The sequence below is a fragment of the Camelus ferus genome, chromosome 10 (assembly GCF_009834535.1).
Source record: "Camelus ferus isolate YT-003-E chromosome 10, BCGSAC_Cfer_1.0, whole genome shotgun sequence".
Classification (NCBI taxonomy): Eukaryota; Metazoa; Chordata; class Mammalia; order Artiodactyla; family Camelidae; genus Camelus; species Camelus ferus.
Genome location: NC_045705.1, coordinates 3,140,391 through 3,167,881, shown reverse-complemented (window position 1 = coordinate 3,167,881; position 27,491 = coordinate 3,140,391). Strand labels below are relative to the sequence as shown.

Genomic DNA, 27,491 nt, shown 5'->3' with positions numbered 1-27,491 from the left:
TGCCAGTGAAAAAAATATTTTATGATTCACCTGTTTAATGTGTAATAAGGTGCACTACATTCTAGCAACTGTAAATATGACATTACAAAGGTTGTGATGTCTGGACTAGCCATTATGCTCCAACAAGTCATAAAGTCCTTTTTTTATTGAGTTATAGTCAGTTTACAATGTTGTGTCAATTTCTTGTGTGCAGCTCAATTCTTCAATCAGACACGAATATACATATATTTATTTTCATATTCTTTTTCACCGTGAGCTACCACAAGATATTGAATATATTTCCCTGTGGTGTACAGTCTAAACTTATTTATCTTAAAGTTCTTAACAGAAAAGAGTCATTAGCAAATTTATGCATCTAAGCTCAGTTTAATTCAATTAAATGAGATTTTGAATTTTGTGCTCAGCACTATCCTGTTTGTGCAGCAAACCCCGGTTATCTGCAGAGGGTGTCCTACTGAGGATCCCAGGGGAAAAAGAAGTAAGGGACAACAGCTCTAACTAGCCAATTTGTTTGGATTCTAGAAGCCACGGCGGAGGCAGGAGAGGAAGCAGAACCCATCTTTTCTGCTGCATCCCTGGGAAGATGCCAGTGACCTTTACCGGGGTTTCAATCTGTCATTCTGCATTGATTCATTTTCTTAGGTGCAGATGTACTGTCTCAGCTCCCCAGGGGTGTTGTAACGACGTTATCACAAACTTGGTAGTTTAAAACAGCAGAAATTTATTTTATCACAATCTGGAAGCTACAAATTCAAAATCAAGGTGCAGGAGGGTGATGTTCTTCTGTCTCAAGGCTCTAGGAAGGATCCTTCCCTGCCTCTTCCCAGCTTCTGGTAGTTGCCGGCAATCCTTGGCAGGGAGATACCTTGTACCCGTCTGTGTCTCTGTCTTCACATGGCCTCTCCACTGTGTGCCTGTGTCTCCCCTCTTCTTACAGGATCATCAGTTCTTAGGCCCACCCTAATCCAATACAACCTCATCTTAACTAATTACATCTGCAAAGACTCTAGTTCCAAATAAGGTACATTCGTAGCTACCTGTGGTCAGGACTTCAACGTATCTTTTTTTTGGTGGGGAGGACACGATTCAACCCACAACACGTAGCCATGATATTTCTTTCCAAGAGTGTAAAGGCAAGGGGTACTATTTATGTTGTTCATAATCCTTCTAGACAAAATCCAGTGCTAAATTACATGCATCAGGTATACTTAAGATATATTTAAAAGGCTGGAGAATAAATGGGCATTTTAGAAGGTAGGTAAGTAAGTAATGAAGTGGTGAATATTAGGAGGACAAAGAAGGCTTAATCTCCTTGTGATGGATTCACTAACCTGAGACGGACTATGTGAGAACAAAGGCAGCCTCAGCAGACAGTGGAATACTCCAAGCGTATTTCACTGAGGACAGGTCCAGTGAATACAGTGACAGCAAACGACATTATTTATTGTTGAGAAAAACATAAACAGGACACAATGCAATGGACAGGCAAATTAGACTTCTCTCCCATATTCAGAAAATGGTTACAAACACATTTGTTTTTCCTTCAACCGTATCTACAGTTAAGCCATCGATTGTTTCTTTCAACTTTAGCAATCCTCTGATATCTAAAGTCAAATGCATAATGTATTGGTCCACTGAAGAAAAAGAAGACATCTATTAAAAAAAAAGATATAATATATTGAATTAGTTTGTAGAAGATCTTGGATGTTTTCAATTAAAAAGATCCCACTACGGTCCCAATATAGCTTTTAAATGCAAATGAGCTAGTTAGAAAATTGAAACAAATTTATTAGTAGTTTTGTTTGTTTTTGTTTTTGTTTTTTTTTGGTTTGGTTTTCTTTTTCACTTACCATCCCGCTGGAAAACTGCATCAACTCGACTTCCTATTCCTTGAAAGGTACTTGCTATGCTTTTGGGATAACCTGGATCCATGGATTGTCTTTGGTCATCATATCTGATGAGAAAAAAAAATTATCCTGTGTTTTAAGGCCAATACAGTGTATAATAATAACAGTTTTCTTTCTTTCTTTCTTTCTTTCTTTCTTTCTTTCTTTCTTTCTTTCTTTCTTTCTTTCTTTCTTTCTTTCTTTCTTTCTTTCTTTCTTTCTTTTCCTTCCTTCCTTCCTTCCTTCCTTCCTTCCTTCCTTTCTTTCTAACTGTAGTGTAGTCAGTTTACAATGTTGTGTCAATTTCTGGTGTACAGGATAATGTTTCAGATAATGGGTTTTTTTAAAAAACTGCATCATAATTTACAAAGTGCCTTCACATTTTCCCACTCATTCTTCACAATGTCCTTTTTACTGGGACTAAGAATGATTAACTCCTTTACCTAAGGTTGCATGCTTATTTATAAAATGTATGGGTACCACTAATTCTAAGACAGATTGCTAGTGCTGTGTTATTTTCAAAAAGAAGAGCCTGTATATTCTAAGGCTTTTATTTAATTGGTTCATCATCTCTCTCTTTCTCTGAATAAATATAGATAATAAGTTCAACGTGGGCAGCAAGTTCTGTAGGCTGTCTGGACAACATTTGCTTATGTGTGGTAGAATTTAACTCTTAGAATTTAACTCTCATTAGAATAAATGAGATTCAGCCTAATCTTTCTTCATATCCCACTTTTTTATTAGAGTTTGCTCTGTCTCATGATATAGAATCCTCCATACCATTGTGTAAGCATCTTAACCTTGTAAAAATGAACTTTCAAAAGCCATAGCAACGTCAATCATCTTCCGAGAAAAAATGTCTGTCAAAGAGCACTTAGATATTGTAAACCTTCAGATGACTGATCATTGATGGTTTGCAGATGGGGTAAAGAAATATAGATTTCAATCTCTAAATGAAAAAAAAAATAATTTACCTTACCTCCAGAATTGGTTGTTTACAAAGAAATATGTTTTCCCCCTGTAGGAAGCAGCTGCGTCAATTGCGTGGACGCTGCTTGGGAAGCCATAGTTTAGTATGTCCTTGGGATAACCTTGCTGGATGTCATACCCACTCAGAGCCCAGTACTGCTTGCCTGCCAAGATTCAGGTTACATGTTAGATAAAGGTTTTCCATTCCTACAAAATATATACCACTTCTTAGTCTTTGCATAAAATCATCACAGAAATGAAAATGGAAAAAAAAAAAAGTCTTTAAAAGATACATGTGGAAAAGTTAAGTTCATTGGACTCTGAGAGCCCAAGTGGTCCCCCAGCTCCCGTGAAATATTTCAAACTTCTTGGCCTGACATGTAGGGCCCCACAGTTGGATGTCTTATCTCATGTGACTTCTATACAGAGATTAAATTACAGCCTTGGGGAATCTTAGAAAATTATGTCTGGGATGAGGGCAGAAGGTGATCTAAGAAGGTCTTCTCATTTTGTAGATGAGAAAACTAAGCCCTAAGAAGGTCCAGCCTTCTCAAGTTCACACAGCAGTTGGTGGTGGAGATGGGCCCCAACCCATATCTCCTGACAAAAGCCCAGCCCGCATTACACCCTCTCGTTGACCCACCTCCTTCAGCCTAGAAGGGACCCCAAAAAAGTCCTGCCCCTCCCTTTGGGAAGAACTAAAATAAGATGAAAACCTTAGGTGGTTACCTTTAAATACGATAACTACGTCCCTGTAAAAATCCTCATAAGCAGCCTGGATGCCATCTGGCAGGGTCGGCCAGAAAAGGGAAATAAAATTGAGTTCAACTCTTCGTACCTGAGGATGCTTCCTCCAGAAGTACCTGGTGGGACACAACGGAGAAAACCACGCACCGCCACCTGAGCAGGCAGCTTCGGGGAGTCTTGGGCTGGCGGCGGCCCGGTAAGATTGCTGCGAGGGTCTGATGATAAAATGAACGCAGTGCTTCCAGCACGGGGACCAGCGCGTGGCCAGCGCTTTATGGCGACCCTGTCCACCTGGTGAGCACTTTGCAGTTTTTAGAGGAGGGGATAGGAGCGACCTTCTTTGGTTACATTCTGCACTGTCCCTTCCTCTCACCCTGACAAGTCTTATCTTGTTAGTCTCTTTTATCATTGTTGCTAATACAGTGAGAATATTTAGGACATTGTAGCAAAAGCAATAGGAGTACCATCAGCCTGCGATTACCCAGTCACGGGGTAGCCGATGGAAAACTGAAAAACTCAATCAGTCAGATGGTTTTCCCCGCAGCTTATTAAGTGAGAGCTTCCATTTACTTGGCCGCGTCTGGATGGAACTGAATGTGACTGTGGTGTTGGGGAAACCCACTGTACAGTTCCCAAGTAGCAGAGCCCACGTCTAGTCACACCACCACAAACATTGAAATGCTTATCGATGTTTGAGGTTTTTGTCTTTTCCCGGATGTTTTGAGTGACCTAGAAAGTTCTTCAATTCTAATTCGATACAAAGGCATAGAAGTCAAAGGGAACACTATAATAATGTATAGTATGTGACAATTAGAATCTGGTTTTAAGTTATGCCAGGAAAAGAAGTCAAAGGAAGGAATAGTTCATCCTCATACTTGTCTTTAAAGAACAGTATTTCCCCTCGGAGGGTGGTGACAGCATCGAATGTCAGTCTGGGGTCACAGGCTGTGGGTGTGGTTGGCCCAGTGGGTTGGACGGGTCTGTCTGCAGGTCCTGCAAATACAAAGGCTTTTTATAAGCATAAGTCCAGTGTGACTTTTATAATGTACTTCAGATACCTCTCAGGTCGGCGACGGGTCTTCACGTGAAAAGAAATCCTACCAGACTATCCCATGAGTACATTAGGGCCAATTAACAGTTTTTTTAATTAAAAAAAAAAAAAAAAAAGAGGAATGGTGGTTTTAGGGACAGTTCCCGGTTAAGTTGTGAAGAAATTTGAGTTCTCCCCCCTCCCCTCCCTTAGCCTGAAGTCAGAACCCCACACTTGCTTCTTCCCTTCCTCGTCCCTCTTTCTGCATTTTCAGTCACTCAGGATCCACTTCTTCCTTTCTCACTAAAATCCACCTTCAGGAAAGGAGCTGAGCTCAGTCTTTTGCCCCACAACATAAATCTAATTTTAGCAACATTTTTTCTGTAAGTATTTATGCATTTTAATGTGTTTTCTCATTGCAGATTAAGGGCGGCGAACAGTTCAGAGAATTTAAAACATGGGTGAGCGAGGCAAGGAGGTGTTTTCAGGGGAAGAGGTGTTGGTTGGGTAGTAGAGGCAGTTAGACTGGGTCTCATCATTCCTGAAAAATCCTACTGCATGAAAAAATGTGTAGCTGTGGGACCGTCTGCATGTTTGGTTCTGTACTGTGGTCCCAGCACAGAGGGAGAATGCTTTACCCAATTCCACGCCACCCCTCCCGCTTCCATTCCATTCAACAGTTTTTTTGTTTGTTTGTTTTTTATTTTTAAAATCAAGAGAGCTGCAAAGATGTCTAGTTTCTTGTTCTTACTCACAGTCACCAGGGGGCAGGAGGGCAAGGGGAAGGAGAGATGGGCCGATCTTACCCAGACAGTACTGCTTAAACAGGGTCAAAGGTCTCTTTATCCCTCCCTGAAAAGTATCACTCACGTCTTTAAAAAATGTTTCCTTCTCTCCATACTCCATGCTCCCTCTTTCCCCTACAGACAACAATCCAGATGTGCTATACATATATGTATGTATATACATATGTATATAGTTCTTAGCATGTTTCTTGAAAATGCCTTGTTGTGTCTACATGTGTAATTTATACACCGTGGAAGATGTTATCATTCTGTTTCTTTTCCATGAAGCACAACACTTTAAAGACTTACCGACGTTGCTGCCCTACAGACCTCCAGTTCAGCGCAGCACGGGACTCTGTGGCACGCATCCAGCAAATTTTGCCCATAGGTTCTCCACCCGATAGACTCCCAGCTGCCCTCCAACCTCTGTCACCGCAGACAAGACCGCCCTGAGCATCCTTGCCACGCCCAGGTCCCACCATGGACTGCTGCTCTTCAGATGACCTTACCATAGATGGCCTGAATGCCGTTGATGTCATCTTGAGGGAGCACGTAGGTGCTGGGTTCGTGGAAAGAGTAGGTGGGATACATCAAGGCACCAGGGTCGGTGGAGTGAGAGAGCCCCAGGGAATGGCCAAACTCATGGGCGGCAACAAGATACAAGTTGTAATCTGCAACGCAAGCATGGGTGGTGAATGGCTCCAAGTGGACTGAAGGGTAGTGGAAACAGGATCTCAAGGAATGCAGCTTCCAGGCCAGAACTGCCTGGAGAAACAGCCCTTCCCACTCCTGCCTTATCCCTTTTCTCGCCAGGCCCCTGAAGAAATCAAGAGTGGAGGGAATCCTGCAGGAGTTATATGCTGAGATTAGGTGGCTGTGAGCCTCCCATCGAACCCGAGCACCAGGAAGAGCTGCCTTTATTCCACTTCTCAGGTTTCACGGGTACGGACCTGGGCTTAGAGAAATGATGGCAGAGCCATCACAGGTCTTGTGACCCTCGGAAGCCCTCTCCCCTTGAGCACCCACACCCACCTCTCTCCAGCCTCCCAGACCCACAGCCCCGTTAGAGTCCCAGTGAAGAGGGATTTAGAAAAGGAGCCTCAGATGCTGAGATGACTCTCCGTGGCTCCCTAATTGCCCATAGCCTCGCACCGGCTCCTCCTTGATGCTACGTTCTCCAAGAAGCTGGAGGAATTCTCCACCAGAGAGAGCCAAACCCCACCTCCTACTGCTCCCTTCCCTTATCTTTTAACTTCCACGAACATATTTCCCTTCGCAACTGGGAACCTAAAACCATTCAAGGCTTGCATTTCCTATCAAATAAGGCCTGAGATCCTTTGCCAGGTTCAAGGCTGCTCCATGCGGCTTTGGCAGACATTCGAGGGATGGGTTTCTGACGTAACTCCTCCCCTCCAGCTGGTCTATGTGCCATCTCACAAGCACATTGTGAATGTTCTTACCTGCTTACTCAAAAGAAATAATAATCATGGTTGTAGAGCACTTTCTCATATGCTGGAAATTGTAATATTATTTAATCTTAATATTTTAATGAAGTATTGTTAGAAATATTTTTACAGTAAGGGAACCGAAGCCCACAGATTTTGAATATCTTGCTATTGATCTTGCAGCTAATAAGTGGTAGCGCTGGGGTTGGGCCCAGGTATGAGGGCGAGATCTGTGCATGTACCAGTGTGCAACCTCCTGCTGATAACTGGCCTGGAATATTCTACCCGTGCCCCAAGACTTGCTTTCTTGATCATCCCTTCCTTCCATTTTTGCAGTCAGGAATGCTTTAAAAAACGTCTTTGAATGCCTGGGGTATGGTGCAAGGGGCTCTGGGGGATTTGTCATGATGCAAAGACTAGAAGGGGAGACATGTGCAAACAATCTGAATGCACAGAGTAATGAAAAGAGCAGACAGAGAAGAAGTGAAGGCATTCTGAAAGGAAGGTCTCATTTCCAGCGGAAAGGCGTGAAGGAGGTGGCAGTCGGCATAGCGCGGAAAGAAGGAGGTTTTGAACGGTGGGGCTTAGGGTGCAGGGCAGGGCATTTCGGGAAGAAGAAACAGTGCGAGCAAACGTAGGGAAATTGTAAAGCACACTGCGTGACCCAGGGACAGTGACCGTGCAATGTGGCTGCTGTGTGTGACATACGGAGACAAGGCATGAAAGATGAGGTAAGAGAGTCACCGAGAACCTGTGATGGCAAGTGAAGGTATTTGGACATTATTTGATCTGGAAAATGGAAACCCTGAGCTTCCCCAGTGTAAAGATGGGTTTTCTGAAGACAAAAGTTGCTGCAGTGCTGGGAAAAATTAGAGGAAGCAGAGACTGGCCATCATGAGTCCAGGTGGGAATCTGGCTCATTTAGTTCAAATTTCTTCTGTACAGCACAGGGAACTATATTCAGTATCTTGTAGTGAAAACGAATATATGTATATATATACATGGCTGGGACATTGTGCTGTGCACCAGGAATTGACACGTTGTAACTGACTATACTTCAGTTAAAAAAAAGCAGGTAATGACCACCTGATCCGGCAGGGATCAGGAATGCAGAGGAGTGGGGAGGGTTTATTACCTGGGGTACACAGAGCGCCTAGCACAGGGGCTTAGGCAGAGCCAGAACAAACACTCACGACATATGTGTTGAGAAAAGGGTGGGAGGATCAGGTCCCAAGCAAAGGTAAAATGCTCCTCTCCTATTGTTTTCTAAGAAGCGTTCTGTGACCTCCTGTGTCCGGGGCCTCGTGAGGCACCACGTGGTCTGGGCACACCCCTCCTCACACCCAGTTCTCCCCAACAGCTCTGAGTCTTCTCCTGGAAGGGGCGGGGGTTGCTACATGGGAACGTATCATTGAAAAGGAAGGTGAAATAATTAGGTGAACAAGAATCACGAGATGGATGCTCTTTCTTAAATAGGACGGTTTTCTAAATAAACTCAATTATGTCTGAATTTCCAAAAATGGGAATCTTGTTCAAATATCATTAAACTTCACACTATTAAAATGAAGATATACCCTAAAGCAGCAGTGAGGAAATTTTTCCTGTAAGGGTCCCAGAGAGTCAATATTTTAGATTTTGTGAGCCACGTGGTCTCTGTGATACCTGCTCAGCTCTGCCATCGTGGTGTGAAAGGGGCCACAGACGACACATAGACAGGACAGTATGTGATCCTGTTCCAATAAAACTTTATTTATACACTAGGGGTCAGGAAGGACTTAGCCATGGCCTGTTGTTTTCTGATTCCTGTCTCGAAAACAAGGTCAGGTTTTAGTTTCAGGATTTTTTTCTAAACCTAAATGGACTTACTGTCTTGAGGTGGTAAGAATTTTAAACGGCCAGTTTGTGTGAGTTTAAAATGTCACAGTAACTTGGATGTGCGTGTGTTTTGGTGGGGGGGACTCTAATGGGGGAGAGTTCATCCAGAAACTGCATGTGGACACAGCCTTGGTCAACTTACCTTTAGAGGTGTTGGTCCACATTTCTTCTGCATCAAAATGAACATCGCCTCCAATACCCGGGCCTGGCTGAAAGGCATGTGCCAGGATTCCATTGGGTCCGTCGAATGGAGAGTTGTCACCATGATCTGAAATAACACAGTTCGTGTTAGCTATTTGCCGAATCTCAGCTTAGCCAGGGAAAGCGAAATTGAGCTTGACTGCTCTGAGCCTACCTCTTTGGAAAAAAGCAATCTTAATGTCTGCTTCTCCTTGCAAGACCCTGGTGATGTTCAGGGATGATGCGTTCTTCCACAGCTGAAAGGCTTCCTCTATATATCTTTCCACAACATCGTTTGTCAAGTTTGTTGTTTGGTTAATAATCCTTCAAAATGAGAGGGCATATGAAAGTTCATTATTGTTTAAGACACCAGTCTGTCAGCAGATTGAATTGCTCTAGTTTGGAGTTAGTTGGGATGTTTTGGGTTAAGGAGGGAGGGCAGACCTCAGAGTTGAAGACAGTCGTGGGTTCTGGACAAGTGACTACATATCTTCAAACTCAGTTTCCTTATTCATAAAATGAGGATCATAAAATAGTGCCCTTCTCATCGGGTTGTTGTCGGGATTTAATATATGGAAAGCATTTAGTTCACTGCTTGGCAAAGAGTAATATTCAACAAATTTTGGGTAACATTATTATTGTTATTATCATCAAGATGCCTGAATGGTGGGGCTAGATTCTCTCCAGCAATGCTTAAGCCCTTTTTGGATCCTAAAGTGAGTTCTTAGAGAGGCAGCCTAACATTGCCAGGTTCCTCTTGAGATCATCAGAGAAGGAAGACAACAATGGCGAGCTCCGGAGTGAAAAGAACCCACGGGGCCTTTACCCTTTCATTCTCCTACTCACGCACTAGATTCTAAACTCTACGAGAGCAGGTGCATTTGTTCATTTGCCTGTCTCTGTTGTACCCCAAGTCTAGAATGGCGCCTGGCATGTCATCGGAGCTCAGTGAACACTGGCTGAGTGAACGACGTCTGAAACTCTAGACATATCACCTGTAGGTCAGGTTAGTATGCTTCCACTTGGGGTGGCCCGGGGTTAGCATGAAGTTGCCAGAATCGGGCACTCCGCAGCGAGGCTTCTGCATCGTCTTCAAGGTCTCCTCATCTTGCTTCCCGGTCACGTTCAGCCCAAAGAATCGCTGCATTTCTTTCAGCTTTTCAACAATCACACTCGCGCTCTTCTTCCTTTCAGACGGGTGTCTGTACTTTGGTAATTGATAGAATTTTTCAAGGTAATCCTGGAAAAAGACAAACACATGCGGCAATCGGCTGTGAAACTGTTGTCAGTTCTCTGGGTATTCTGCATCGCTTTCTAAGTCACTGCAGAAGTCACACCAGAACTAGTAGCCCGATAGCCACAAAGACAGAAAAACGCAAATCTGCCGGCTGACTTCGAGAGAACCCTGCCCACCGGAAAGAACGGTCCCTCCTTTCCAGGCTACAGTTAATGTTTACGCCTAAAAATAGGTACTTCACGAGGGAAGAGTGTAGCTGAGTGGTAGAGTGCACGCCTGGCATGCATGAGGTCCTGAGTTCAATCCCCAGCATCTCCACCAAAAATAAATGAATAAACAAACAAACAAACAAACCTAATTACCCCCCCCAAAGAAACACCCACTTTGCTATACACATGCAACTAATATTGTAAATCAACTACACTTCAATAAAAAATAAGAATTAATAAAAAAAGAAGATGCACAGAAATCAGGAACTTGCCAAGACGATAATCAGGCCCCAGTTCACCACGTTCTTTCTCAAATGAGAATTGACAATTTCAAATGAAGAACTCCAAATACATTTTGGGGCAACAGCAGCACGACTGTCATTAGCATTTTATCCACCACGGTGACTCCCTGGGAGGGGCCAGCACTCATTAGGGAAAGGTTCCGAGGGGTGTTCACAAGCCAATCAGGAGGCTTCTTTCTGTCGCCCTAAGCAGCCCCCAGTGGCACTTTGCAAGGGACACAGGACAAAGCCCTTTTGTGTGTGCCCAGGCTTTAGGATCAGGTGGGTTTACGTTCAGATCTTAGCTCTGCCGCAGACTGTGTGTTCTTGGACACGTCACTTAGATGACTTAAGATTCACTTCTGTCTCTCAAGTGGAAATAACAATACACCAATACACCTTCACAGGATGAAATGAGACAATGTTTGTGAAATGCTGAACAGAGTGCCTTGTTCAGAGTAAGTACTTAATTAATTCTAGCTATTAGCCCATGGTGACTCTTACTGTTGTAAGAAACATATATATATACATATACATACATATATATATATATACATATATATATACACACACACACACATATATATATTTAAGTGAAAGAGAAGCAAAAAATCAGTAAGAAAAATGACTTTCTAAAACTGTAATGCTAAGAAAATTGTGCCTGACAATTTTCTGACAGCACTGCCTCATGTTTCTTAAAATTTTGGCCTGACTTTCATACCGTGAAACAACGGGAAAAAAAGCTATTGGTTTTGCTTTCATAGTGTGCCTGAGCGTTTATAAACAGCCCCATAATCTGGTTTTTGGAAATCCGATTACATTAGGAGCTGATTTCTAGTTCCTTCCAGTTTCCCAATCCTCACGCTTTCTTGTACACCTGAGATTTTTGGCTGCAAAGACAAGTCCATTTAGAAAGCACCAGTCATGTAGTAACTGGATTGCAGATACGCTGGAAGGGAAGATCTTAGATGAGTGAGAAAGAATGTCATTTAGTTTTGTAATTAAAACCACTCCTTCTAAAAGTTTTCCCCAGCTGGAGCAGCCTGAAAGCAGTGGTTTCCAAGGGTTGAAGAGCCCACTTTGTTTGCATTTCCAGTTTTCAGAGGGCCCAGCTGGAACCCTCCGAGTCATGAAAACATTTGACGTCCAGCCTTAAATAAATCATTCACATAATTCTTTCAGGGTCTTCTAACTAAAGAAAACAACCCACACAGTTTCCTAATGACCAGCAAATCAACCACCCACCTAAAGGAGAACGAATTTACCTGAACAATTTTTATATTTTTCTCTTCTGGAGATTCAGAAGGTACTGGAAAGGCCCCAGAAAGCTGCTCGTGCAGAGCGAGCAGAACCGGAAGCATCTTCAGACTGAACATGGTCTTTTCTTCAAAAACTACCTCTCCTGACCTTCCGGCTGCCCCCGCGGGAGCCCCAAAGTTCATAGCATCCTGTGTCACTCACTGCTTTCTTTTGGTCCCTTATAAAGCGTGTCTTCAACGATTGCCCCATCAGGAACGTGACGCAACCCAGGTTAATTACACCCGCGCAGTTTCGCAACGCTATAATGCGATCCCGTGCCCCACCAACGGAGGAGTCTTTCAACAGGGAAAAAAGGCCAACTTGCTACTCTGCCTTTGGGGTTTTTGGATATTCCCTTTTGCAAAATTGGTCAAGGAAGAGGGAGAGGAGGCGAATCTTGCGGTTAGCGAACAGCAGTCGCCTCCGGGCTGGCGTTTTCTGGGCGGTCAGGGGCCGAGGCTGCGGCATTGATGCAGCAGGATGTCGCTGGGTCAGTGGGCGGTAGCGCGGGGCCGAGGAGCCCAAGCCGAGAACCTCTCACTTACCCACCCTGGTTGGAGGTGAGGAGAGCGTGCGTGCGTGCGTGCGTGTGTGACAAAGCTGGATTTGTATGCGGGTCCTAGAGCAGTTCCTGGAGGATGCGGTTTTGGCATCAGTGCATTAGAAAACCCCCAGTCTGCAAGCTGGACTTCCCAGGGCGAAGACGACGAAGGAAACGCTGGTGATGATGATAGTAATGGTCACTGGCTGGGTATGTGTTACGTCCCAGACGTCCATGCTGCGTGCACATCACCTCCCTCCAACCTCACCAGGCCCTGGGAGGTAGGTGCTCGTCTTACCTGCATTTTGCAGATGGAATCATACCCAGAGACGTGAGATGGCTTGTACAAGTCACTTGCGGAGAAGCCAGGATCCAACCCAGGGGAGAAGCTTAGAGCCTGAGCTGGCAGCCACGACATCAATCCCTGTTCCCTCATCACCCACCCCAGTGCCCGGCTGGCCCACGATGGAGCAGTAGCTCCAGGCCTGCAACAGCGGGGGGACCTTGGCTTGTGTTCATGGAGAAGACGAGGGAGGCTTAACATGAGGAGGCTTACGCTCCCACGGGGAAGGACTGAGGATTTTCAGACAACATGGCTGTGTAGTGTTAGTCAGAGGTCCTCGGACGTGCTTTTCAAGTCACGTCACCTGGTCCCACTTATTCTGACTCCACGAGCGTGTGGATTGTTCCCGTATACTGTCTGTATATATTCACTTCCATATATTTATATGTACAGTTGACTCCAGCAAGGGGCAGGGCTAGGGGTGCTGCCTCCGTGCACAATTAAAATTCTGCGTGTAATTTATAGTCAGTCCTCTGCATACTTAGTTCCTTTGTATCTGCGGTTCCATATTGGCGAATTCAACCAGTGCATACCGTATAGTACCGTAGTAGTAACTACTGAAAAAAACCTGAGTATAAGCAGACCCGTGCAGTTTAAACCTATGTTGTTCAAGGGTCAACTGCACTCTGCAAGGGCCAGGCATTCTCGTGTGTAAATATGTCAACATGTGTGGTGCATTACATGTGTTAATATGTTACCAATGTCTTTATCTGAGATGCTCTGGTAGATGGCTCCAGCCCCTCTTGAAGTCTCTCAGGAGCTTTTTAAACAGTCAGAAGAAATATGTCTTGGGTGATAACATATCTGGATAGCGGGTGAATGTTTATGATATAGATTCTTACATTCACTCAACAAACACTCCCTGACACCTACCACACGCTGGGTGCTGTGACAGGTATTAGATGATTGGAGACAGTTAATAGTGGCTCAGATGAAGTCCTGTGGGAGTCTGGAGGAAAGTGCAATGGTGGGGTGGGTAGAATCAAGGAAGGCTTCTTGAGGGAGGCAGAATTTGAAATAGTTCTGGAAGGAAAAGTAGAACGTGGACGTGCAGAGATGTGGGGACCCATTCCTTGTCCTCATGTGCTAGCTTTGCCCAAGTTGTTCAAGCTGTTCTGAGGTATGATCAGCTTCACCCTCCCTGAGCACACAACTTGGTCATGATGTGGCTTCCTCCACATGCGATTTTTAGTGAAAAAAACACCTTTTCGTCCTAAGTGAGATGGCTTTAACGTTGACCTACCCTAAGTTGAATTATTTTGATGCACCAACTTATTTACAAGGCTTATAAATGTACTTTCTTCTGAACGTAATGGAAAGTGATTTAGACGAGAATCTACAACTTTGGTGAACTCAGTTCTCTAGTGTTTGTGTAAATGTTGTGTTAAAAACCAGAATTGCTGGGTGTGGATCCCTGAAGTCAGGTCCAGCCCCAGTACAGTGGTGGAGAAGGCTACGTTTGTTTTCAGGGCCTCCAGCTTCTGCTTTCTGAATCCTTTCTCTACATAGGCCTGACCACCCGTCACCTACACGATGTCTGCACCTCCTTTGTCCTGGTGCCTGGAACCCATAGTTCTCTCAGGCCCTCTCCCCTCAGAAAACCTGCTTCTGGGAAAAGACAAGCTGTAAGTCATTTACACCCTAGTGTGAACTTAGGTGCAATTTGCCTTTTAAGCCAATTTCTTCCTGGAAAAAAACAAACAAGCTTACAAATTTTTTTTTAATTTCATTTTTTATTGAAGTGTAGTTGATTTACAATGTTAGTTTCAGGTGTACAGCAAAGCAATTCAGCTATATATATACCTGCATATATATTTTTTCAAATTCTTTTCCATTATATATTATTATAAGAAATTGAATATAGGGGAATACACATATACGACAAAAACTACGCCTCCATACAGAACAATTTGCACAAAATACCTACTGAGCTTTAGCAAACTATCTCTTACGTTGGAAATACAAGGAGAATTCTCACAAAACCAGATAAACAAGTTTCCACTGTAGAGCACTGTATTCAATATCTTATAGTAACCTACAATGAAAATGAATATATGCATGTATATGTATGACTGAAAAATTATGCTATACACCAGACATTGACACAACATTGTAAACTGACTTGACCTCAATAAAAAAGAGAAATTGAATACAGTTCCCTGAGCCATACAGCAGGTCCTTGTTGTTTATCTATTTTGTATATAGCAGTGTGTATCTGTTAATCCCAAACTCTTAATGTATCCAGTTTTTGTAAATGAAGCCTTTGTTCCCTATAATGCAGGTTTTCAAGCACGTAAAGAAGGTGGTGGAAACTTCGTTTCGGACAGAGACAATGAAAGGCAACGAGGCCCGTCCTGTCTCCCTCACGCCGCCCTCTGGGGACAGCGAGCTCATCCGACCCTCTGATGCGCTTTTCCACAGCCGATCCAGCAAGTTGTGTTTTCACAGCTCAGGCCTGCTTTTTAGGCCCAAAGAGATTGAACTGATTGCATAGATGCTGTCTCCTCTTTAGTTTAAAACAAAGAAAGAGGAAGAATGCGCCCAGCCGGCTGGGGTGGGCGAGGGTAGCGGGGAAAGCTTGCCTGGAGGTGCTCACGCACGTGCCTGAGCCCTGAAAGGTGGCGAGGAGTTTGCCAGTGGGGAGTGTGAGCCAGCAGGGGAAGCGCACGCGCTAAGTCCCAGGTGCCTACCCAGCGAAGCGGACGGATGTTTGATTCATAAAGGCCCTCTGCGTTGTGCGATCTTGAACTGTGATGATCAGGACGGTGCCCACACACCCGGGTCAAGTTAACGGGATAACCATTGGGGTCAGTTGTGGTGAAGGTAAAGAGCATCGGACTTGAAATGATGCTAACTGGGTCCGAGTCGTAGTTCTGCCACAGCTTACTTACGTAACTTTTAGCAAATCATCTCCAGGCCTTCTGAGCCCCGGCTTCCAGGTCTATAAAACCAGAACATTAACAGCCCCCTCGCATGGCCTCAGGAGGATTAGAGGGGACGGTATGTGTGACAGCTCTGTGTCAACCCTCCTGTGGGCTGAGCTCTTTGTCGTGTGAATGGGATGAAGTTACGGCCGTGAGAGTCCTTGTGTCCATTCTGTGAACCGAGTTAGCAGTGTTGAAAAGGTCCTCGTTTCCAGAAAGAGAAGTGCTTCAAAGTTAAGCCACTGCGTGATGAAGTAACTTCCACACAGCTTCCTTCAGGGTCCAGTGCTCAGGGCAGCCAGGGGACATACATGTGTGTGACTTACACACCCTTCGCACGGAGGGTAAGTGGAAAAGCTGGAGTCACACAGACATCATGTGTGGAGCACTGCGCCGACCTGGCAGCCTTTACTCCCAGGCGAGGGGCACGTGTGTGTTGAGTGTCTGCAGTCTGTAAGGCTCCCTGATGTTTGCTGCATATTTTCACCCTTAAAGTTCACAATGACCCAAGGAAGAAGGGGTCATCATGCTCATTTTAAGGACAAGGAAGCTGAGATTCAGAGAGCTGATCCAAACGTTCCTTTCCGTTGGTCCTTCCTGGTAATCCCCCCTTTGTTCTCTCAGTGAGAGGAAGTTTCAAAATAAGACATTAATTCTCAGGCTCAACTCTACATCAGAAACTGCATTAAAAATACAGATCAGTGGGCTCCTGCCCCTGAGCCAGGATCTCTGGGGTGGGGCCCAGGCATGTACGATCTTAGGGAGCACCCCAGGTGACTCTGAGAATGGGCTCAGAGCCCCTTTGTGGGAGAGACAAGTGAACATACAAGAGCATGACCATCCACACTTTAGGGACTTACGAGAAGGAACACTCACACCCACAGGACAGATCAGCAGGGGGTGGTCTCAAGATGAATTTTGAACAATTTGGCATTGAGACTGGGGTGAATGAGGGTGGAATTCGGAGAAACAAACAGTAAAGGCAGAGACCTGAGAAGCTCCTTTAGTGTCATGAGACTCACTTGCAATATGTGCATTGGGAGGGTACCCCACACACACATCAAGCGATTCTTGGACACCAGCAGGGGAATTCAACTCGGCTCTGACACTGCCTGGAGACAGCATCCCATTCCACAGGTGAGGGGCTCCGTTCTACAAGGCTGCTCCTTCCCCACCCCCGACTCCAGACACCAGTCACAAGCCCAGGTGACTGCCTTCTGGCCGACTGGCTGTGAATCAGGGGTTCTCACCACCTTCTCCTTGGGTCTGATTAATTTGCTAGAACAGCTCACAGGACTCAGAGAAACATTTCACTTACTAGATCACCAGTTTATTATAAAAGGATCTAACTCAGCGAGAGCCCGATGGAAGAGATACATGGGATGAGGTATGTGGGAAGGGGCCCCCATCTCCTCGTGGTCACCAGCCTGGGAGCTCTCCAAACCCTGTGCTTTTGGGTTTTTATGGAGGCTCCACCACACAGCCCTGATTGATTAGATCATTGGCCATTGGCAACTGATTCCACCTCCAACCTGCCAGCCCCTCTCTCCTCCCCAGAGGTTGGGGGTAGGATTGAAAGTTCCAACACTCATGGCTAACCAGGTAACCCCATGGCTGGGGCCCTGTGTGACCAACCCTCATCTTAGCTCTTTACAAAAGTCACCTCATTCACAGAGACATCTTTATCACTCTCAACACTTAGGAAATCCCAAGGGTTTGGGGGGCTGTGAGCCAGGAACTGTGGCTCTGAATTACCAACTACATATTTCTCAGAAATCACAGAAACCTTGGGTTATGTGTGAGGATTAACAAGGTTCTGGGGGTTACAAGGAATAGAATTTATAAAGAGAAGCATGTTGATCTGGTAGGCTGGAACCAGATGGTGGAAGGGCAGGAACTGAACATCAAAGGTCAATAACAAGCAGTCTTGGATAAAGGAGTTGCGGTATATTTATACAATGGAATACTACTCAGCCATAAAAAAGAATAAAATAATGCCATGGATGGACCTGGAGATCACCATTCTAAGTGAAGTAAGCCAGAAAGAGAAAGACAAATACCTTATGATATCACTCATGTGGAATCTAAGAAAAAGACATAAATGAACTTATTTACAAAGCAAAAACAGAATCACAGACATAGACAACAAACTTATGGTTACCAGGCGGGTGAGGGGGTGGGAGGGGTAAACTGGGAGTTTGCAATTTGCAGATACTAACAACTATATATAAAATAGATAAACAATAAGTTTCTTCTATGCAGTACAGGGAACTGTATTCAATATCTTATAGTAACTTACAGTGAAAAAGCATATGAAAAGGAATATATGTGTGTCCCTACCTATAAGACTGAAATATGCTGTACACCAGATATTGACACAACATTGTAAACTGACTGCACGTCAATAAAAAATAAAAGAAACAATAACAAGCAGTCTTTGTTGGTCTCTGAGCCGAGTGATGGTTTGAGCTGTGTTAAGGAAGCAGATCTGGTCACAGGGTCTAGGACAGACTACGGAGGGGAGAAGGTGTAAGTAAAGAGAACAATTAAAAGGTAAGGTACGAGTTGTGGTGAAAGGACCTGGCCCTGGGGGTGGCCACAGATTTTCCTTCCTGAAGAGGAGAGACATCTCTCTTTGTGGGCGGACGGATGGTGAAGAAGTGAGGTCGAGGAAGACAGGAGGGACCCTGGACCATCACACCCCACATCTCTGGGACAGCCATCCACATGACAGGTGTACCCTGGGGAACCCGCGCTGGATGGCATCCATTGTCTGGATAACAGAAGAGTTGTCATCTTGAGGAGGCAGGTGGCAGCCGGGGCAGGGCTTGAACTTGAAGCAGTCGGAGGTGACCTACAGAAGCTGTGGTAGTAAGTTCAGTCCAGCTCTGTGGCTGGGTGTCTCGTTTTTTCATTCCTCTTGAGGTGTGTTTTCTAAATCGCCACTGTTGATTGCCTAGCCTCATGCCCAGCTCTACAAAGAGATGCCATCTCCTTCAGGCAAATTGCCTCATTTCTGTCACAGAAAGTCTTCTTTCCCTATCCCAGATCCCTGATAGCTTCCCCCTGTCATGTCCGCGGACCTCTCTCGGTATTTCTGCCCCAGGACCTATTCATTTTATCCCTCCCAGACACCTTCCCCTCTGTCTACAAATGCCATCAGGCTCCTCCATTACAACAAAACAAAACACACCCTTTGCCTTCCCTCCGCCCACCCTTCCAACCACTTGAGTTGCTGCCCTCACTGCCTTCCCCTCACACGCAGACTTCTTGGAGTCCAGCGAGCCATTTCCTCACCCCGCCTCCTCCTTGTCCCCTCCTGGCCCAGCTCCACCCTGCCTGACATCCTTGGAGGCAAGAACTCATCTGAATAAACTCCGTCTCAAGTCTTTAGGGTCCCCACTAAAGGCTGTTCTTGCCTGTCTTGATCAGTGGGTCTCAACTGAACTTTTAAAATCTCAAATAATCAGAAAGACCCCACACCTGCCCTTTGACTGACTAATCGGCGGATACTAGTTTCCTGTGGGTGAGGTAACAGATTCCACAAGCTGAGTGGCTTAACACAAGACAAATGTAATATCGTATAGTTCTGGAGTCTGCAGGCTGAGAGGGGTCTCACTGGGCTAAAATCAGGGTGACAGCAGGGCTCCGTTTCCTTCTGGAGGCTCCCAGAGAGAATCCGTTTCCTAGCTGTTTTCAACTCATGTAAATCTCTTAAGTATGGATTTTAAAAGCAATACAGAAACTGAGGATCAGAGAGGTTAAGTGAATTACCCAAGGTCACACAGCTAGCAGGTGTGTAATGTAAGTGGATTTGGGAATTCAGTTTTGGTTTCATTACTTGACTCCAAACTCTTTCCGTTAAAGCTCAGTAAAGTCATAGACTGGAGTCACCTTTCACCTTTATAGCTTCTTTAGTTTAAATGTTACACTAAGGTCACCATAGGAGTATTCTGACCCTTTCTTCCTCCAAATTCTGCTGGTGTGGTTGCCTAGGACATGAGGACAGAACTTCAGAGGAGCCCGAGGGTCCTCACAGGCAGCCAGTTTATTTTCTGCACATGGAGTGGAAATCTGGAGACCTGGGTTGACCCCTTTCTACCATTTACTTGACCTTGGACAGGTTCCTTCATCTCTGTGCCTCAATTTCACATCCCTGATTGGCTACTTAGAGCTGTGGGACCCTGAACAACTCACTTCATATCCCTAAGCCTCAGTTTCCTCATGTGTAAAATGGTAGTAATAGCACCTACGTGGGAGGAATGCCGTGAAGATGAAATACAGACGTGCATGGAAAGTGTTTGGCACACACCCAGCACAGAGTGAAAATAATGCATAAGAGCTGCGGTTCTCTGACAACTGGGCAGGAAAGTATCTCTCAGGATGGCCAGGGGTTCTGAGGAGGGAATGGATGAAAAGCAGTTTGTAAACTATAAAGGGCTAGTCAAAAGATCTATTTTATCTTAGAAATCATTTCTTTAAAAATATTCTACTAACACAGGAATCTGTGCCCATTTGTTGAAAAAAAGAAAACAGTTTCAAACACTCAGAAGTATGGAAAATAAATGTGGAAGAAAAATAAATATGAAGTTCCGCAGCCCCACACCTCCCCTCACTTCCCTCTTCTAGAGGTGACCGCTGTTAACATTTTGATATGTCTCCATCCAGACTTTTTTCTACGTCTTAATTCCAAAATTACAGATTGTTATAAGATGTAGAAGACATTTCCAGGACTATAGTGGGTCCTAAGTGTAAGATGTCAGATTCTCTGAGGCTGGGCTGGCGCACAGAAGTAAACAAGACCTAGATCAAGTCGTGGGAGAGACACCTGTCACTCTTAGCCAGGCTAGTGGTGGGCATGTCCGTATATCACCGCTAGACGGCGCCCAGAGTCGTTTCGGCAGTGAGCTGCTGGATCAGGTCAATAGTCTGAAGTAGAAATGGGAACTTGATGGCCGTGATCTCATTTAGTGAGGGTGATAGTGAGGGTTCAAACAGGCAGGTGAGTTGGAGAACTGAGCATTCGAGACTCAGCCAAGGCTCATTAAAATGCATAGTTTGCTGTAGGTGAGAAAACAGAATGAGAAACTCCACAGCGTGGCCATGAAGTCCCTAAGAACACAGTTTTGTTCTCCCTCCATCCACAGAACATGTCCTTAATGTCCTGTTGTGGTAGCAGCTTTAGAAGGTCACTGCCAGGGTCATCTGTGGTCACACAGTGACTGTCATACAGCTTATTTGAGCATGGTTCAGACACGACTTGTCCTACAGCTGCTGGAGACTGGCCGTGAGGTTGCAAGATAGATGGCACACAGCATGTGAAGCTCTCTCAGTTACAAACAACTTGCCAGCAAATTCAGCAGATGATGGAGTGGAGATGGATCTCATTGCAAAGAAGGGTGCTCCCCAAAGTCCAGATATGTCACAATTTGCTTTTAGAGCTTGGTAAAAGGAAAATTTTTAAGTCTGCCAGATAACAGTTGAAGACTTGATGACTTCCTACCATCAACAGGAATGAGGTACAGATGAAACTGCAAGAAAATTGAAATTTATGCAGAGAATGGAAGGAAACAGAAATGATCTCTTGTGGCTCTCCTGTGCTACCACCTTGGTTTGAACCACCACCATTTCTTGCCGGGACAATAGGCCTTCTCGTTTCTATTCTGGCTACTCTGCAATGTACGCTCAATGCAGTGAGCATACGCTGCTTTGCTCAAAACACGGCAAGGGGTCCCCGATTTTGATTTTACTCAGAGTGTAAGTGAAAGTCCGTACGGTGGACTACAGGGACCTTTCTGATCTGGCCCATTTCTTACCTCAATTCCTACTCTTGGCTTCCCTCGCTCTGCTGGAGCTGCATTGACCACTTGCTTTTCCTGAAACCATTGTGTCCATCATATCTTTGCCTTGGCTGTTCCCTCTTCATGAACACTCCCTTGGGTGTTCATGTGGCCAGTGCCTGCTCTTCCTTGAGGTCTTCTCTGAAGGGACAACCTGCCAGACTGTTCTTATTAATTAGCACTCTGTTGACTCCCTTTCCTCAACATTTCATTCCCCTCCTCCTGTGTACTTTTTCTTTTTTCCCCATGACATGTGCCATCTTCCTATAGACTTAAAAAAAAATTGTATTTCCTATGTATTATCTGTCTTCCCTGAACCCCACGAAGACAGCTCTCATTGTGAACTGATGTATCCAAAATGCCTAAGACAGAGCATCCACATAGTAGGAGATCAGTAAGTATGTTTTCATTAACACATACACAGGACTATGTAATTATCTTAAAATTTACTATGTGAAGAAATCCAGGCTGTAAAAAAGTATATACATTATATTTTCATATTTATAAAGAAAAACATAAGCATTAAAAATGTTAGAAGTTTCTGGCCCCAAATATTTTTAAAAATTTTATTTTTTATTGACGTGTGGTTGATTTACAATGTTAGTTTCAGGTGTACAGCAATGTGATTCGGTTTTACATATAACCACATACATAGTTTTCCTTTTCAGATAATTTTCCACTATTTGTTATTACAAGAAATTGAATAGAGTTCCCTGTGCTCTGCAGTAGGTCCTTGTTGTTTATTTTATTCATAGCAGTGTGTGTCTGTTAATCCCAAACTCGTAATCTATCCCTCCCCTGCCCTTTCCCCTCTGGTAACCATAGTTTGTTTTCTATGTCCGTGGGTTTATTTTTGGTTTATAAATAAAATTCGTATCATTTTTTTAGATTCCACATATAAGTGATATCATATGACATTTGTCTTTCTCTGTCTGACTTACTTCACTCAATGTGATAATCTCTAGGTCCATCCGTATTGCTGCAAATGACATGATTTCATTCTTTTTCATTATGGCCCCAAATATTAGCTTTGAGTGGTAAGAAAACAGATGATTTGTGTTCTATTTTTGGAATGTTTAGTGTTTTTCAAGTCTTCTTTCATTTTCCTTTCTCCTCTTTCCTTTCTCTCCCTTCCCCTCCCTTTTCCATTTTCCATCTTTTTCTTATTTTTTTTAGCTCACACATCCATTTTGTTACACAGCCCTCAGTGCAGGACACGTTACCCTCATTAGTCTGGACAGACCCCTTTTATTATTCTTCTCACTGCTTTCCACTTTACCCCAAACCACAGCTCAAATACCCTCCCCTGCCTGAAAATATCTATTTAATACATATTCTTTTAGTTTTCCTTCCAAATGTTCGTTAACTGCATATATTCTCGAGAAATATATAGCGTTGTTTTGTATGTGGACTTTAATTTTTTTTGTAAGTGGCACTGTAATTTACATTTCATTGAGTTTCTTACTTTTTCGATTAACACTTCATCCTTCATGTCAGTCCATGCTGCTCTCAAGTTACTCTTGAGTACCGTTTCTTACTGCTGCATAGTATTCTGATATACACAAATACAGATATACAGACAGCTCATAACCTAATTGTCAGTTCTTAAACTGCTGCTACCTCCTTGCCCTCAAACGCATCCTTAATCATTATCCTTCTGCAAGTCTCCTGTGGACCACGGTCAGAACTGATACCCAGGAGTGGAACTGCTGGGGTTACGATACAACTGAATTTTGCTTTGCAATCGTGGTACCAATTAACGCTCCTACCAGCTGTGAATAAAGGTTTATTTTCTCCGTGTTTTTACCAGCACTTAATATTATCGGAATTTATAATTTCTGCCATTTTGATGGGTATAATTTTGTATCTTGTTTACATTCGTATCTCCCTGATTGAAAACTAAGACTGAATATCTCTTCATCTGTTCTTGGCTACCCAAGTCTCTCCTCCTGTTAATTGCCAACTTATTTCCTTGGCTTACGTTTCTGTTGAATTATTTATCTTTTTTCATGTTGAATTGGAGAAATTCCTTGTGTGGGCCACATACTAGTCCTTCTTTAGTTTCAAATGTTGCGAATATCTTCTCTACATTTCAGTTTTCCTTTGCCTTTGTTTTCGACGTCCCTCACTTAATATAATTTAAAGATTTTGACATGGTCAAATATACCAGTTTATCTCTTATGGTTTATGCTTTCTTGGTGTTGTGTGAGATATTCCTCCCCACCTTAAAAGTTTTTTTTTTTTTTTTCCCACTTGCTTTTATAGTTTTAACACAGAGATCTGAAATCTATTCAACGTATCGTTTTGTATGTGGTTCCTACCCAGAGAGGTTAGGCTAAATTATTCTGTGATTATAAACCCTGACTCCTTTAATGTTTCTTAAAGCAACAAAGTTTATGTCTTGCTCATGCTGTGCGTCCATGACGGTTGGACAGAGGGGTTCTGCTCGTGGTCGTGAGCTGGATTCCTGGGCTCCAGAGAACCCATGACCTTGAATTTTGTCAGTTGTTGTGTTGGGTGGAAAACGATGTCTGAAGGGTTTTGCACAGGCAATTAGATGTTCCAGCCCAGAAAAGCCACATGTCACTGCCGCTCACAATTCACTGTCTGGAGCAAGTTGTGTTGCCCCACCCACCGCAGGTAAGCAGGATGCTTAGGCCGCCTCTGAGGTCTTTAGTCCTGATGTAACGACCAGACTATGCCTTGCTGGTCTGTGAGTCTCTGACACATGTTTATCTCCTGCTTTCTGATCTGTTTTCTGTGACTCAGGTTCAAATTATGAATCAGATTAAGTTCTGTTTTGCTAAATTTGCTTCTGGTTTTTTTTTTCTTTTTTTTGACAAAGAGGAATTTCCACACAATACAAAAACCTACAAGATTTTTACGCATTCTATTTTTATTTTTCTAGGCTCTTCATTCCTCAGTTCTATCAAATTATAATGCCAACTGGTTTGATCTATTGTTTTTCTTCAATGACCCAACTCTTGGTGCACTAGACGGAAGGAGCAATATTCAGAGTCTGTGGGACTTTATACCTTTTACAGACATGATCTTAAGCCCTGTCTCTGTGACAGCCCGAGAGGGCAGTGGGCAGATATTACCAGTCCTATCTGATAGATGAAGGAACTGTAGCTCCTCACGGTAATTAAGAGACTTGCCTGAGATTGCATAGCTAGCAGATAGTGGAGGAAGGTATGGAACTCAAGTCTTTGGCGCACAAAACGAGTAACCAGTCTCTGAGCGCACAGTGGGAAACAAGGCGGACGTCTTGGCTTTTGAATGAGTTGTTAAGGGCAGATAGATGGTTGTAGCAGCTTCACCTTTTTTTCTCTTCGCTTTTTGTCTGCATGTGTTTATTTATATACGTGAACGAGTTTTTTCTTACCCCTCCTTCCCATTTTTATTTTAAATACAAGTTGTTGAAAGTCAACTTTACTATTGACGTAAGAGACTCTTCTGTGCCAGGAGTGACACGTGCAGCCAGCAATGGACACGATTACTGTTGGGGTTGTGTGGTTCCTCATTTGGGGGAAGAGGGCGAGTACTTCTCCACTTGTAAGAAGGATAAGTCCACCTTATTAGGTGGGAATTAAAAAGTTGCTCCATTGTCATGAGAGTTCAACCGTGTGTAGAAGAGTGTGTGTATATGGCACCTGTGTAGCCAGTGACGTGGATGAGCCGTTTATCAAGCCAGTGCTTCTTGGATACGTGCTACCCATCCATGCTTGTTGTGCAATAACGGAGATGGACCCAGTAAATCGTTCTCTTCTGCTGGCTAGCATTGTAGTAAGTCGTGCCAGGAGTGGGCTCTGCAGGGACACCGGAAGTGGAAGAGGTTTCTTTTCTTGGTTCTGGTGTGCTTTTGCCTCCAGGTTCTGCAGTGTGTGTGTGTGTCCCTTCCAGGGCCCAGCTCCTGCAGTGTGTGCATTCTCCACAGTCTGACTCTTGCTGATATGACAGCCAACAGCACCCAGTGGCCAGTCGTTTCCCAGGACATTCCTTCAGGTGGTTTGCAGGGGAATGCCTCCCAAGTGTCCTTCCTGTAAACAGCACCCCATGGCACCCCCTGGGCAGCTTTCTAGACAGTCCTTGGAAGGTTCCAGAAAGTCGCTGGTACATAATCTCAGCAATTTCTCTGCCATCCAGTGAGTTGCAGCCATGCCCTCTCCAGTGGGTCTGGATGGACGTCTTTGAGCGGGAGAAGTCACTTGGAGCGCTAGCTCAGCATGGGTTACATTTGTTATTCCTGTAATCTGTACAGTTCTCTTTATTTCTTACTGGCCGATCTTTCATGACTTCAGTTTATAAGCCTCTGTATTAAGCTTTCCCTGCTCAAATTACTATGCAGTTCTGGTCTCCTGTTTGGACCCTGACTGACATAACAAATGTGTTTCCCAGAAAATTTTCTCAGGAGTACGTTATAGTACTAATTTCCGTAAATCCATTATCTCTACTCACCTGAGCACGTCACATTCTAGGGGACTTTATCTCGTCTAGTTAGCTTCTTATTACTAGTAACAGACATTGGCAAAATGGACATGAGTTTTCCATGGGGCGCTCTTTGTAGATTTAACTAAAGAAAAACCTAAAGGAGTTGCATGTTTACCCAGATTTTTAGATTTTGGAAAATACCACTTGCTGCCTAGTAGTTCTTGTAATCTGTCTGACTAATTCTTCTGTGGGATCTGGGAGGAATAATAACATTGAATAATCTTCAAACTTATTCAAACACTGAAACTTGACTAAATATAAATATGGTTTGGGATTAGAGCTAGAAGGTAAGGAACATCAAGAGGCAGTTTTAGTTCTACAGCCCACGCTGTGTGAAATTTTTAGAGATTCATGCTCTCTTAGGGAGTGGGTTAAATATGGCTTTTGTGTTCCCGATGGAGTGATTTGTGTCTCCAAGTTAAGCTGAAAAGGGAGCTAACTCTTAATGTTTACCAGTTTCTCATTACTGGTTTTGTAACATTATTATTTTCTATAAGTATTATTTACATGCAAGGAATTGAAGATGGTGCTTGTCACATAATACATGGTCATATTTTAAAATTATTTTTTTATTTATCTGCTTTTATTTGACTTAATTTTTAAATTATTATTAGTTTTAATTTATCAGGTAATCACCTAGTAAACTAAAGAACAGAGGACAGAGAATTTACATAGCCTTAAAACCTACAATTATATCTGAAAATATCAGAGACCATTATGGGTAAAATTGGACCCCTAGAAAGATTAGTGCTCTCACCTCAGGCAAAGAGCAGGTCCCAGACTAAACTCTCCTCAAAAGGGAGAGCACTCCGTTGTGGAGCAGAAGATGTAGAGGAAGAATGAACAGGGCGTAATCATTTTCAGAGAAAACCCTTCCAAGGCCACAGCTGAGCTCCCCTAGGTGGCTCTCCCCATGAACCTGATCACCGGGTTTCTGCTCTCCCTGGCTTTGTAAGCCCCATCTGAGATCAGCTTCTGCATATGTGTGTATTAATGGCTACGTATTTGTGGGTCTGCACATCTATCTCTATATTTCCCTATACACGTATATGAATGTATAGGTGGGAACTCTCTGTGTGTGTACATGTACACATTCATGCGTCTATTTGTTTGTTTGTTTTCTGGAGATATATGAATTTAAAAGCATAACAGCAGGATGATTTATTGAGATATTAGTTTGTATTCCTTTGCCTTCTAATTTTCCCTATATGTGTCAAGAAGGAAGCCAGGTGCTTTGTCAGCTTTAGACTCAGAGTGGCTTCCAGGGTGGAAAGTAAATTTCCTTCAAGGTGTCACATCTCTGCTCCCTGGAAATCTCAAGACCCCCTGAGGACCTGATCCTCCACGTCCCGCAGCGGAAGGGTTGAGGAGAAGCTGTGGAGGGAACATCAGAGGAGGGGGCACCCCTC

At 43.9% G+C, this 27,491-nt stretch overlaps 1 protein-coding gene across 1 annotated transcript; it reads right to left on the bottom strand.

Moving 5' to 3' along the window:
- Positions 1–636: 636 nt before the first annotated feature.
- On the bottom strand, positions 637–12,075 carry MMP8 (matrix metallopeptidase 8). Its single transcript, XM_014560449.2, has 10 exons — positions 11,910–12,075; positions 9,913–10,157; positions 9,093–9,241; positions 8,880–9,005; positions 5,927–6,088; positions 4,478–4,595; positions 3,585–3,718; positions 2,866–3,019; positions 1,851–1,954; positions 637–1,653 (listed from the first exon to the last, which is right to left on the bottom strand). Exons 1-10 carry the CDS (start codon positions 12,018–12,020, stop codon positions 1,544–1,546), a joined length of 1,413 nt encoding a protein of 470 aa, XP_014415935.2. The 5' UTR covers positions 12,021–12,075; the 3' UTR covers positions 637–1,543.
- Between the last annotated feature and the right edge of the window lie 15,416 nt (positions 12,076–27,491).